This window comes from Oncorhynchus kisutch, linkage group LG19 (genome assembly GCF_002021735.2).
Source record: "Oncorhynchus kisutch isolate 150728-3 linkage group LG19, Okis_V2, whole genome shotgun sequence".
In the NCBI taxonomy this organism is placed as follows: Eukaryota; Metazoa; Chordata; class Actinopteri; order Salmoniformes; family Salmonidae; genus Oncorhynchus; species Oncorhynchus kisutch.
In genome coordinates this window covers 12841299-12856179 of record NC_034192.2, presented here as the reverse complement: position 1 = coordinate 12856179, position 14881 = coordinate 12841299, and the positions used below count along the sequence as shown (strand labels likewise).

Sequence of the window (14881 nt, the reverse complement as noted above, 5' to 3'; positions counted from 1 at the left end):
TTTAGAAACTATTGTGATTTTACCCGTCTCAAAATTCACATCAGTACATTATATATTTCGTCATGCATATTGACAGTATAGCATAATACTAGATTTTTTTTGGGCATAACAATTGTCCGATGTGGGCCTAGACTGTTAACCTTTATTTCACAAGGAGATTCCATTTGTAATTGATACAAACACAGCAACTGACCTGCTTAGAAGTGAATGAATAATAAAACGTCTGGGTTGGGCAGAGTGTTTTCTCTACAATGGAGCGGAGGAGAGGCGATGAAGGAAACTGATCTCTCCTGTCGCTGTAACAATGTAACACAACCACACTCCTTTTTCATCAAATAAAAATCAGATTTTACTACCATACAAATTCATCTGCAAAGACATACCAAACAAATAGATGGCTTTTTCAAGAAGTGAATATGAAACATTTGGATGAACAATAAAACTAAAACACAAAGGAATTCAAGTATGAGTTCTCAGTCACCCTCCTCCTCTTCTCTCTGACAGGCGTGTGAGGTATTAGCGTGTAGTACAGTGTCCACAGACAGTAGACTCCTGAGACACTGTAGAACAGCCAGGATCAGTTGATACTTACAGGACACTGACTCCACACCTGAACTAGAGCCAGAGCTTGACCAAACTGTCACCTCCTTTACCCCTGACCCAGATCCTGACCCAGACATAGACCCTGACCCAGTGTCAGCCTGGACCATATTAGAACCATCCGCTACCAGAACAGCACTAATTTCCGGCGGGTCCGTAGAGTTACCATGGTTATGCACGCAACTGAGAGTGTGTGCGTGAGCCTCCAGGTAGTGCCGAGGATTGTGGGAGTAGATCTGTCTGGGCACACTCAGTAGGGCCTCTGCTAGCATCCCCGAGACGGCAGGGGTGTCCAAGTGTGACAGTGTGTGTGTGTCTGCGTTTGACTGAGTGTGCGTGTCTGTGTGTGACAGAGTGTGCATGTTTATGTGTGAAAGAGTGTGCGTGTCTGTGTGTGACAGAGTGTGCATGTCTGTGTGTGACGGAGTGTGTGTGTGACTGTTTGTGACAGAGTGTGTGTGTCCGTGTTTGCGCTGTAGGAGTGTGTGGTGTAACAGGAACTCAAAAGTCCCGCCCACGGAAATGACACAAGGCTCCATCACGTCTGTGCGTGCCGTTCTCTCTGTAGCTCTAGTCCTGTGTTTGGGGCCCCAGGTAGTATGCAGCATGTGTAGAGCATCTCGTACAGCACACACACTTTGTTCCGTCTGGCCCTCGGTCAGTCCACACACAACCAGACTGTGGGGTCTGCCCCTGTCCTCTGCCTTAGGAAACCCCACATTGACGAACCTGGGAGAGAAAACCACATAATTAGAATAGTGTGTGTGTGTGTGTGTGTGTGTGTGTGTGTGTGTGTGTGTGTAACTATCCTGTTACCATACCTGTGAGCTCCCAGCACCAGCGGCCGGCAGAAGGTAACCGTAGCAACGTGTTCCTGTCCAATCACAGCCCAGTCTGAGACAGGTTGGGCTCCACTGAGCACAGAGAACAAGGTGAGGTCGTCTTCACACACACACTCTAACACACACACCCCATACCTCCCCACTGCAGCCAGGAAGGCCTCCGACTGTCTGACTGATGAGAGGAGCAGAGACACTCCTAGATGCTGTAGAATGACACACACACTGTCTAACCTCCTCCCTAATCTCACACACACACTTTCTATCTCTCTATTAGCCCCACCCAGCTCTAGCACAGTTCCATCAATCAGCAGGCTGGGTTCTAGGGGTTCTGTCACCGCTAGGGCCCTGATTGGTCTATGGTCGCGGAGTGGGAGGGGTGTAGAGAAATCTGCATGTATGACCTGGCCCTCCAGGAGACGGGAACAGCCAATAGGGAAGCCTGATACTGCTGTGTGCAGAGCAGGGAAGTGTTCGTTAATGAAGTCGCCATGGCAGCTCCAATGCGAGAGCAGCTCACAGGTCAGTTGGCTGATGATTTCAGCATGAGTAGGGCTGATCCGGGTGTGAAGGAAAGCACTGAGTAGGCGGCACAGAGTGTGTGTGTCTGTTTGTCCTGGGGTGTGTGGGTCTGAAAGGGAGGAGCCATGTGGAGCCACTGCAACAGTGATGAGATCACTCAGCTCGTCCAATCCGAAGGCCAACAGAGCTTCAGCCAAACGCTTGGCGCCTGCGCCTTCCTGGCGGGCTTTTCGGGTGTGTTTCTGTATCTCCCGTAGCAATGAGGTGAGCAGCAGGACGAAGGTCTTGGAGCCATCTCCTGTCACCGAGCTGTGTCTCCTCACGCACTCCACCACCATCCTACACATAGAGATTGAGATTTCACAAAGTACAGTAAGCGTGAACATGTGTGTGTCTATATATGTATTTTTATTTTTTGACCTTTATTTAACTAGGCAAGTCAGTTAAGAACAAATTCTTATTTTCAATGACAGCCTAGGAACAGTGGGTTAACTGCCTGTTCAGGGGCAGCTCGGGGGTTTGAACTTTCAACCTTCCGATTACTAGTCCAACACTCTAACCACTAGGCTACCCTGCCACCGTATGTACACTACCGTTCAAAAGTTTGGGAACACTTAGAAATGCCCTTGTTTTTTGAAAGAAAAGCACATTTTTTGTCCATTAAAATAACATCAAATTGATCAGGAATACAGTGTAGACAGCCAATAGTGTTCCAGTATACAATCACTTCACGAGCTCAGGTCATGCCTGGCCCAGCATGCATTTGTAGTCTGCTTGTGTGCTGCTACAGCTACTTACTTTAAATACTGTCATGGAGTTCGCTAAATATTTTCAGAAAGAAACTGACAAAACACACAGGTGCTAAATCAAGGTGTCTTACAAAGATGAGGACCAAGAGCAAGAGAGGGAGTGTGGTGAAGTGGTGTCCACAACTAAAGAAGAGAGGGAGTGTGGTGATGTTGTGTCCACAACTAAAGAAGAGAGGGAGTGTAGTGATGTAGTGTCCACTACTAAAGAGAGGGAGTGTGGTGAAGTGGTGTCCACAACTAAATAATAATTGCAGAATCTGAAAAGACACATAACCCTAAAGCATGATGGTGTACTTTACTACGTGCACATGCTAAAAGAAAGGAACGAGGTGAGTAGCTAATTACGTTTCATTGTAGCAAAGTATTTATACATAACAAATCAGATCTCTTAAAATGTTCCTTCATTTTTCTTAGATTATCTATACAATGGGCCATAATTGATTTTCATATTCCAACTTTCAAGGCGCTCTCCGTTTTTGAATGGGTTGTTTTGACTAAAAACCTTTAGGCCTACCTATAGAAGAAGAAAATAACAACTCTGCATCCCTGCCCAGCCTGGCAAGAGTGGCCAAAAGATTGTTTAGCATCCTCAGTGGCTCTGCAAACTTGGAGAGGATATTCTCCACTGCTGACCTGCTCTCCAGGCAACATCACATGAGCCTGAAACCAGTCTCTGGCCAAACTGGTGTTTCTAAAAAATGAATTCCAAGGAACTCTAGACTGTGCCTAATAAGGCATTTTTCATTTAAGTCGCAGCTTTTATGCACAATTTATAGACTATAACGATTTAATACAACAAACCTTTGTTAAAATGCTGAGTGCTTAATGTCCCTGACTCCCTACCAGCCTAGTGTGTTCACAATATATTTATTTGTAGGCTATAGCCTTGAAATAATTTTAATATAGCCTAAATAATCCATTTTCGTTCCTTCTTAGGTTCCCTGTCTGGTTCCTGGCCTATTTAGAGTGTTTATATGCTGTTTAATATGACATGCAGCCAATTTGAAATGATGAGCACGTCTTACATTCACCTTCATGTTTATTCAAGTACTTTTTATTCAAATCACATGGTTTGGTTTCAATACTCCACAACCACATAGTAGGTCCAGGTAGTCAAAAAATATGTTGGTGTTGGTTTAATTGTGGGCGGTTTGAATGGACGTGGAGCGCTGGAGCTGTGCGCAGGCATCGCTCCATGAGCGAGATTTCCGACCGCTTAACTCCACTCTAACTTGTGTTACCTGGCCAGCGGGTGTTCCACCCGCAGGGCTGTGAGGATGCGTGTTCCGTGGCGTGTCAGCAGAGTTTGCCCCGTGTCCCGTGTGAACAGCACCTGTCCTCCATCAGGACCAAAGCTCCTCCGGATCACAGCCTCCAGGACACTCACTGTCTGCAGTACGGAGTCCAGCTGCAGACACCGAGGCTGCAACCGCATCCCCATACCAAAGACCTGAGAGATGGAGAGAGGCTACTTGTCCAGGGCACACAGACACAATTGGGTTAGCTGGGATTCACTGGCTTCAATGTGGCGCTGCACGCATTTCATATGAATTGAAGTAGCTAGCTAGCCTACTTCGATACTGCGCGCCAGATCCTCAACCCTCTTTTATCTTGATGAGTGAAAGGTCACTTTATGGTAAAACTATACTGACTACATCCAGGATAAAACACCGAAATTCTGATTGTTTACGTGAACTCACCTTGGTGTGGAAAAGCTTCCTTTGGATTCCTAGATACCTCTTCCTCTGATGGTGTTGGTAAATCACTCAGTTTAAAATCTGCATGTCGCCCTCTAGCGACGGGAGGTCATATATAACTATATTTCTCTACGATCAGGTTTATTATGGTATTGCCACCATCAGTCATGCAAGTCTGATGTTATATTAACAGATGATACAATCGGATTCAGTGCATTAGGAAGCGAACAGGAGTCAATATTTATGTATAACTCATAAACATATGGTAAGATCAGGTTTTGATCTTGAAAGTGCAAAAATAAGACTGGTACTGTATACAGTCCATGGTACAGTCAATGAGTAATGTATTGGAACAGCTGCTTACATAATTGAGAAGGGTTGACAAACTTTTAGAACCAGACTTTGGTCTTTGACTATATCTCCCTCTCCTTATTTGGGAGTCTAATCAACATAGTAATTGTACCTAAAGTGGTTTGCAGTTATCACATATGTGGCCCTTGTGGGATTCGAACCCATCACACTGGTGTTGCCAGCCCACTAAGCCATTGGCACCACAAGGGGAGCCCCCTAAGCCGAGCGTTTATCCACCCCCTGCTTGATGCCCAGCACCAGGTGTAGGAACCAGTTGAACTGCACGGTCCAGCCCTTGTCCCTGCAGATCTCTATCTGGTCCAGCAGGTGGCGCTGTGCCTCCTCCTCCGGCCGGCCCACAGTCAGCGCTTCGCGGATGTACTCGATGTCTTCTTTGCTGGTGAGCTGAGGCATGCCTGTCATCAGCATCATGGAGAACAGGATGACGAGGAGGTTGGTGTGATGCCTCAGAGCCAGGTAGGCCCGCACACAGACATCCTGTGAGAGAGGGGGGTTGGTATATGTTAGTACTCTAGATGAGATAAACACTCTAGTTAAGTCTGTGTGTGTGTGTGTGTGTCTGTGTATTTTTACTAGTTAGACAACAAGTTAGTCTGAGTACCTGGAACTTCTGGAAATGTGGGCTGCTCTTCTTCCCTGATGTGCCCATGACATAGAGGAAGTCAGGGGTGAGGACGAAGGGAACCCTCTCCTTACTGATACCCAGGAAACTCTTATAGTTCCCCAATATGTGGCCAAAGTCTATGTGGAACAGGTTACCTGAGGACAGACATATCAATGGGGGAAAAAGCATATTATAGATCAACCATCCAATACATCAGAAACAAATGACTACATTCAGATTAACAAAAAAACACTTTCTATGGGTTCACCCACATATCTAGAATATTGTGGAATGTATTCCTAATGTTTTGGCAGCCACTTAAAGCCAAGAACTGTATCATGTTTGTGCTATAGGGAGATGAGGATGAGCTCTGGTACCAGATTCAGTGATCATGATGTTGTCGTTGTGTCTGTCTCCTACCCCCAGCACGTAGGTGGCCACACAGTACCCTCCACAGGAGAACACAAACCTCTCCACCGCCTGCTGGAACTACAGGGAGGAGAGAGAGACACACACACACACACACACACACACACACACACACACACACACACATAGAGATGGGGAGAGACAGAAAGACAGCAAAAGAGAGGGAGAGACGATGATGGCGAGTGAAGGAGAGAGAGAGAGAAGGGAAGTGATAGAGACAGAGTGGAGTAAATGAAGAGAATTTGTGAGCTGCAATTTCATGCAACCAGCTCTACTCGATTATTTCCACAGACAACATTTGAGCAAACACAGTGACTCAAACCGTGTTTCATCTTTCTCTATTCATCTGCTAGCGCTGTGGTAGCTTCTGTGGTATACCTTCACCCTAAAGCTATGGAGACTGCTGCGTTGGTCTATTTCTAAACGGCCAATTCAAAAATAGACATAGCAGAGCTGAAAATGTGGAGGTGCTTCAGCCTACACAGTCTGAGTATACATGAATAGTGCTGCAGACAAAGCCCTGGGTAACAGGAAATGTAGCAGGTGTGTTTCCTTCCCCCTTTGCGCCGCAGTTATATCCTCTACAGCTGAGACGCTGCAGCACCGTGGGAGTTAATCTAGCTAGCTACCTTTTCCTCGCTCACACACTTGTCCCGCAGCCATTGGTTGAGGATCTCGTCCTTGAACGCTCCTGTGCTTCCCACAACGCTCTGCTGGATGTTGGCAATAGTGGTGGCATCCTTCACTATCTCAATCATCCCTAGAGAGAGAGCGAGAGAGATGCTTATTTTATAAGAAATGGCACATATATATATAATTATTTCTACAGTTATATGTTATAATATATTATTATTAACACATCATGACCGTGTAAAGTCAGTTGACATACCTATTTTATTTCCAGTAGAGATACAGCCGTAGGGCAGTAAGGACAAGTCCAAAGACTCTTCCTCCCATATGGACTCCATGATCAGCAGAATCTAAAAAGAGGAGCACTTCCTTGTCATGGAACATTTGGTGGACAGTTTTGACTAACCCCTTGAGAAAGCAAGCCCACACACCTGTAGAATGAGCATGTCCTGCCTGAGGTCATCCCCGTCCTTAAAGATGACCCCGATGGTGTCACTGGACAGGGTGGTGGGGTCAGCCCTCTTAAACTGCAGCCACAGCGGTCTCTTCTTAGAGGCCATCACCTTACACTGCTCTATCTGAAGAGAGGGACCCATGTTTAGAGTCAAACGCAGGAGAGAAGGGAGGAGTAAGAATACAATTAGTGGAGGATGCAGGAAATGATGGTGAGGAAAGGGATGGAGACAAGCGAGAAGAGACGTGGAGGAAAATAAGAGGGGGGTAGAATAGAGGTGGATAGGTATTATTCCACTCACCACCAGAGCACCAGCCCGTAGACCCGGGTCATAGGGCACTCTGAAGCTCTCTGGCAGCCCAGACGTCTGCAGGTTCTCCAGCTTCTGACGCAGCTGGAACACAACTGAACATAACACCGGGACTCATTACATGTTCATTTATATAGGAATTTATCTTGATCTCTTATACGAGGTATGTTGACCTGAGGCGGCAGGCTCACCTTGTGCAGAAACATCATATTTCTCAGCAGACATGGCCTTGATCTCCCTGGTGACTTTCTGCAGGGCTTCTGTCATCTCCACCTGTTGATGATAATGAATCGGATTATTCTTGATTCAGGTCCTCGTTTTCTGGCACTTTAGCGACCTAGTCTTTTTAAAAATCTGTCTTTTATATCCTTGAATTATTTGTATACGGTATATTTCATTGTGAGGAGTGTTGAGATGTTTTACTAATAAAGTTGTGTTTGAAGGTAAAGCTCTGAAGAAAGATGTTGGGAAGATCCACCTGACCTGCCGGCCTCAGCCCTCCGAGGGGTCCACACAGTACCAGAGGTACCTCGATTACCTGACTGGCTACGACGTCAAAGCCTTACAGTCACATTATACGGAGGAGGAACTCTCCTCGCCCACTCCTACTGTGTCCGATCACACATCACACCGTACTCTCGGCCGGGGTCAAGGCTATACGATCACCCACCTGGCGCCTGAAGTCCTGCAGCATGTCCTCTCCACAGCCTCGGAGGTAGGCTTCCAGCAGCACAGCGTACCTCTGCTGGTAGTGCATGGACTGGGCGATCTCACTCCTCAGGAACCAGAAAAGGAAATGACCTATCCTCTTACTCCTGAGAGCTCTCTTCAGCAGGAACCTGGCCAGGGCACTGTCATGGTACGGCTCAAACTTCACAGCCTGATAAACACATATGCATTTTTCTCAACATAAACACATCATAAATGCAAGCTAAATGTTTCAATAAACTGTAATGCAACATTATAAAGTATCTTCCAGTTTGGGGATTTGTTCATACTCATACTGTTTTGCATGTTTAACCAAGGCCTCATTGTTGACAATAGAGACAGTTATTTGACTCTACAGTGATGAATGGCACATGCAAAACTACCCACAGGTGCTCCCTTCTGGGAAAATACTAGGTAGTCTTGTCTGTAAAGGTTGTTATTGTGTTTTTTCCTGGTCAATGTATTAAACAACTACTTTGTTGTTATGTTTGCTTCTACACTCATAGACAGGTAGACCAACCACATATGACTAGGGCAGTTCTTGGCATGATTCTTGTCCCGGAGGCAGCTCTGCAGAGTGGTCACTAGCTAGCACAGCCACAAAGTCATAACATCAGATTTTCAACCTAACCTTAACCAAACTGCTAACCATAATGCGTAAACCTAACCTTAAATTAAGATCAAAAAAGCAAATGTTTGCTTTTATGAATTTTTTCAATATAGCTCATTTTATCATGACAATAAATGCCAACTTGCATGACTAGGGCTGGGTAACGAAACTCGGTTCCTCTGTGGCACAGGCCGAATCTTGACAGAACCAAGACCGAAACGCATCAGACATTTCTCAGACAAATTTTGGTTCCAACAAGTCCGACTAACTCACCTGGACCAGCTGCAGTAGGTACCTCAGGACGTCGTCGTCCCCCAGGGTCTCCAGCTTGCGTACGGCCATGGAGCGGACGTGAGCATCAGAGTAGTGGCAGTCTAACAGCTGCATGGCCAGGCCCACATCCAGCACACTACGGTCCCACACAGAGCTCCTCTCCAGCAGCCTATGAGTGGCCAGGACAGCCTCCTGTCTACCCCACAGCACAGAGCCCAGCAGCTTGGGGTATGCCCTGGGAGGAGACAGTAGCGAGTTTTACAACATCTCAATAAAACTCCCAAAAATTGCACTGAATCATATTCACCGAAAGATGTCTGTGATACTCCAGAAAACATATTAAGAAAGATGGAATTGGAATGAAACAAGTGCTTCTGTGTTATAAACTCAGATTACTCAAAGTTATTCAGTAATATAGTATTAGATGACCATGCCAGTCAGTCTTACCTGGGGTGACGCATACACTCCTCTCTGAAGTGCCACAGCAGCTCTTTGTCTTCTTGGCTGAGAGGGTGCAGTGGATCAGTCTCAACAATTACCTCGAACTGCTTCCTCAGGTGGTTAGGCATCTCCCTTTGCCCCCTCTTCCCTCCCTCGGCCTCTCTCCCCTCCCCTCCAGCAGCCTTGCCGTCCCTGCTCTTGGGCAGGGCTACTGGGTAGCAGTACTTGTCCAGCAGGATGGCTACGGCCATGGAGGAGGCCTTGTCTGGGTTGGTGGCTGAGGTCAGCTTGTCTGCATTGACGCTGCTGTTGTCCTCGGTCTTCTCAGGCATCTTCCACATGTGGAGGATGAACTCTCCCTGGCGCAGCAGCGAGCGGTGGTCCACCAGCAGTAGGTTGACGTAGTACAGCAGACGACTCTTAGTCTTGCTACCATCATGGCTGCCACTGCCACCTCCACCTGGGGATCCTCCGTTGTCCTGGTAGGAGGAGGTGCCCTTAGAGATCTGGGTCTGGGCCTTCCCACAGGACACCTGGGGAGAGGAGAAAAGAGAATAGAGTTCAATTGTAATGAATTGAATTAAGTTGTGATTCATGTTATATTCTCCAAATAATAGACTGGTATTCTACAAAAAAATCCCACAACAAAGATGTTGGCTAAAGCAAATATAGATACGGCTGCCAGACTAAACCAATACACCTTATACAGCTGACCAGTTTACCTGTAGGCTGAGGCGAGCCCCCTTGGGCAGGTCTCTGATGCGTATATTGAACTCCAGCCAGGCGTTCCACAGCACCTCCTCAGTGAAAGCCTTGGAGGAGGTCCTCTCCTGAGCCAGGAGCTGCTGGCCATGGAAGATACTGGCCTCCACATACACGATCAGCTCAGGGTTCCTCGGCAAAGCCGGGATGTCTATGCCCAGGACTTTAACCCTGAACTTCCTGTGACAGTCCCACAGAGAGATGGTGTAGACCCGCTCGTGGTCTTTCTCGTCGATCGTCAGCTGCTCATGGGTGCCTGTTGGAACAGAGGAATATGGATCATCTTAATCATCAAAGAAACACTTCCCACAGTAAAATCATGTGCTATAATATTGGTTATTGTGGCACAAATTGTTTACTTGAAAAGCACATATTGTAAATTGTAATCTATTGGTGAAATATTCTGATAAGATTACTATGGGAATGTTGATGCTAGCTTACCTGCCACTCCAGTACAGTCATCCACCTGTGCCCAGTCCTCTCTCTGGACTAGGTCTTGACCCGGATTAGGAGCCGACTCCAGAACCAGATGGATCTCTTCTCCGTTCTTCAGACACTGTCGGACCCAGTGGAAGTCCCTGACCGGGTGGTTCCCATAGATATACTCTTCCCTGCCACACACTCTCAGGACGTAGTCTGCCTCACAAACATCCTCAGGAACTCCTAGCAGAGCCCTCTTATTGGAGATCTTCGTAAAGAAGGTCTGGAGCACCTGGACGGGCGTGTCGTCGATGGACACCTTGATGGTCTGGCTGGCCTTGTTCCTGTGAATGACCAGCAGGATGTGGCTGTTGGTCACCTAGAATAAAATATTATTCAATCTTTATTGATCCATGATACAGACAACGGAAATTGGCAATATTTTGCTGTCCCAGTACCCAGCTACATCACCCAACACAGAACAGGCTGGGAGCAGGCAAGAAGCAGAGGATCGCCCCGCAGAGCTGCACCCCTGGAGCAGCCAGGTTAGGGGTTACATACCTTGGTGAGCAGGTACTCCGGGAGGTGCTTGGATGTGATCCAAGGGTCCATTGAGTATAGTTTGGGGTCCCGGTCGGACAGCTCGATCTTGCGGGGTGTGAGGAGCTTCCTCCGGGTGAACTCCAGCTCGTCATCGTGCACGTTGCTGACGTCGGTGACATCGTAGCCAATCAGGTAGTTGAGGTACCTCTGGTACTGTGTGGACTCCTCGGAGGGCTGAGGCCGGCAGGTCAGGTGGATCTTCCCCACATCTTTCTTCAGAGCTTTAGATTCAAACACAACTTTATTAAAACATCTCAACACTCCTTACAATGAAATATACCGTATACAAATAATTCAAGGATATAAAAGACAGATTTAAGACTTATAGCTTCTACCTTTCCAGTAGCGGACGCAGTCCAGGGTCTGAAACACCTGGTGCTTATCGTAGATCTCACACCAGTTGCCCTTCTTTTGGTAGAGCAGGATGCAGTGGTCAGGGGAGTACTTCTGGTAGAACTCGGGGCACAGGTTGGTGGCTACTACCCTCAGCCACACCTGGGCTTTCACCTGCTCCACCGTCCAGTTCCCAGCCACCTCCAGGAGCAAGGTGTCCGGGCTGCGGCTACTCTTAGTGGTGGTGGGGAGGACGAACTCGACGGCTATCTGATCCACAGCCACGGAGAAGGTGGAGGTGAAGGCTTTCATCTTTCTTCTCCTCCTCCGGATCTCTGCTCTAAGGACTACAGGTTGAGGTTCTTCTTCATCGCTCACTTGCTGTTCCATAACACGAGTTATCTATTATCAATGAAGAATCAAATATATCAGTTTAGATTAGAATAGATGGATGTATAAGGGATGTTAAATGTAGCATGTAAAATTATCTCATGTTTGTCAACATAGCCTATAATAAGATACTATTTCATGATATGTTGTGCTCATAATAATTCTATGTTCTATGATGGTGTATATGAATCTTATTCAACTTCTTTCAGATCAAATTCTCTGCATAGGGAGTTGCAAAGCAGGAAGCAAGAAGAAGCACTGACAGCAGTAACAACGTATCATCCCCATACAGTCATTGCTATCAACTCATCAAAAGAAGAGAAATGTTGCACTAAAATTGGGTAACCAGAATTTGGCAACATTGTAAATTACACCTTAGTCATTTCAGAACATTTTTCAAAAAATGACTCTATCACAACTTTCAAAATGAAATTGACAAGTCTCCTACACCTGCACACAAAAACAAACCTACAGTATATTTTAAAAATCAGACATTGTAAAAAAAAATACAACAATTATTGATTCCCATGAACAAATCCAGAGCCGTTAGATATCAAAAACAGAAAGTAACGGTCATTTATTGCCGATTACATGCGCCAGGGAAAGTATGAAAGCCAGAGAAAACCATATGGAGAAAACGTACCGCTCAGTAGACCTAAACACACAAACGCCAGCAGAAATATGACACGGTAAGTGACTAGGCATTTGTAATTATTTATACAATGGTCCCAGTTCCTCCGTAGTTCATGTTGAGTCCGATGAAGTGGTACTAAAACTTTCTGTCGGCTATTCCACTCACCCCTCCCTGTTATGTGTGAAGCAGAGTCCCATGCAAGCCTACATGTTGTGCTCTTATTGGTTGCTCAGAGTCGCCATAACTGTAGTTTTGAGGGAACTGGACTACAGAAACCCACAGCCAAATAATAATTTCATTGCATAATCATAACTATTACTATTACATTTTGCCGTTATAAACTGGGATAAGTATGTTATTGTTTCCATGACAAGACTGATGTATTTATATTCATATTCCATTGTCATATTCACTAAAAACGTTTTCTCCTGAAAAGAAAAAATAAGCATTTGTCATTCTCCGGTAAGGTATTATTTTATACTAACATATCAAACTAGCAAAGATTCTAAGCTAAACAGTTTTTGCATGATGAGGGTTCTTATTGAATCCCATCAGTTAAAACCAAAGATATACAGTATATATATATAATATACATACAGTTGAAGTCAGAAGTTTACATACACCTTAGCCAAATTACATTTAAACTTAGTTCTTCACAATTCCTGACATTTAGTCCCAGTAAAAATTCCCTGTTTTAGGTCAGTTAGGATCACCACTTTATTTTAAGAGTGTGAAATGTCAGAATAATAGTAGAGAGAATTATTTATTTAATCTTTTATTTCTTTCATCACATTCCCAGTGGGTAAGACGTTTATGCACTCAATTAGTATTTGATAGCATTGCCTTTAAATTGTTTAACTTGGGTCAAACGTTTCAGGAAGCCTTCCACAAGCTTCCCACAATAAGTTGGGTGAATTTTGGCCCATTCCTCCTAACAGAGCAGGTGTAACCGAGTCAGGTTTGTGGGCCTCCTTGCTCGCACACAGTTCTGCCCACACATTTGATGGGATTGAGGTCAGGGCTTTGTGATGGCCACTCCAATACCGTGACTTTGTTGTCCTTAAGCCATTTTGCCACAACTTTGGAAGTATGCTTGGGGTCATTGCCCATTTGGAACACTAATTTGCAACCAAGCTTTAACTTCCTGACTGATGTCTTGAGATGTTGCTTTAATATATCCACATAATTTCCAGCCTCATGATGCCATCTATTTTGTGAAGTGCACCAGTCCCTCCTGCAGCAAAACACCCCCGCAACATGATGCTGCCACCCCTGTGCTTCACGGTTTGGATGGTGTTCTTCGGCTTACAAGCCTCCCCCTTTTTTCTCCAAACATAACGATGGTCATTATGGCCAAACAGTTCTATTTTTGTTTCATCAGACCAGAGGAGATTTCTCCAAAAAGTACGATCTTTGTCCCCATGTGCAGTTGCAAACCGGCGGTTTTGGAGCAGTGGCTTCTTCCTTGCTGTGTGGCCTTTCAGCTTATGTCGATATAGGACTCGTTTTACTGTGGATATAGACACTTTTGTACCAGTTTCCTCCAGAATCTTCACAAGGTCCTTTGCTGTTGTTCTGGAATTGATTTGTACTTTTCGCACCAAAGTACATTCATCTCTAGGAGACAGACCGCATCTCCTTCCTGGGCGGTATGACGGCTGCATGGTCCCATGGTGTTTATACGTGCGTATAATTGTTTGTACAGGTGAACGTGGTACCTTCAGGCGTTTGGAAATTGCTCCCAAGGATGAACCAGACTTGTGGAGGTCAACCATTTTTGGCTGATTTCTTTTGATTTTACCATGATGTCAAGCAAAGAGGCACTGAGTTTGAAGGTAAGCCTTGAAATAAATCCACAGGTACACCTCCAATTGACTCAAATGATGTCAATTACCCTATCAGAAGCTTCTAAAGCCATGACATAATTTTCTGGAATTTTCCAAGCTGTTTAAAGGCACAGTCAACTTAGTGTATGTACATTTCTGACCCACTGGAATTGTGATATTGTGAATTATAAGTGAAATAATCTGTCTGTAAACAATTGTTGGAAAAATGGTTTGTGTCATGCACCAAGTAGATGTCCTAACCGACTTGCCAAAACTATAGTTTATTAACAAGAAATGTGTGGAGTGGTTAAAAAACGCGTTTTAATGACTCCAACCTAAGTATGTAAACTTTATTTCCATCACTGGTTACAACCGCTGTCAGTGAGATTTGGGTTTGTTGAACAATAGCGCTCTCTTCTGGTTATGGTGGTTTTCATTTCACCTATGTTTCAATGAATCCAGCAAATGCGGCTGCAATGTCGAACAAGCCCATAGACTTCCATTGAAACAGAAAAAACGAGAGAGTGGGATGCATAGACTGTAACAAATAGTGAGATGTCTCGCTTCCTCTTCCGTCTCTGATTTCAGAGATGTTACAATAATAATGGTGGCTCC

The 14881-nt window shown here is 45.4% G+C and overlaps 1 protein-coding gene across 1 annotated transcript; it reads right to left on the bottom strand.

Moving 5' to 3' along the window:
* Positions 1 to 120: 120 nt before the first annotated feature.
* Positions 121 to 12635, bottom strand: LOC109864622 (phosphatidylinositol 4,5-bisphosphate 3-kinase catalytic subunit gamma isoform). The gene is made up of 19 exons (XM_031796980.1): positions 12450 to 12635; positions 11419 to 11818; positions 11042 to 11304; positions 10502 to 10859; positions 10021 to 10316; positions 9305 to 9831; positions 8858 to 9092; positions 7937 to 8146; positions 7458 to 7539; positions 7258 to 7361; positions 6934 to 7080; positions 6762 to 6852; positions 6502 to 6632; positions 5821 to 5932; positions 5441 to 5598; positions 4471 to 5316; positions 4012 to 4238; positions 1422 to 2300; positions 121 to 1329 (listed from the first exon to the last, which is right to left on the bottom strand). Exons 2-16 carry the CDS (start codon positions 11804 to 11806, stop codon positions 5035 to 5037), a joined length of 3384 nt encoding a protein of 1127 aa, XP_031652840.1. The 5' UTR covers positions 11807 to 11818; positions 12450 to 12635; the 3' UTR covers positions 121 to 1329; positions 1422 to 2300; positions 4012 to 4238; positions 4471 to 5034.
* Positions 12636 to 14881: the final 2246 nt, after the last annotated feature.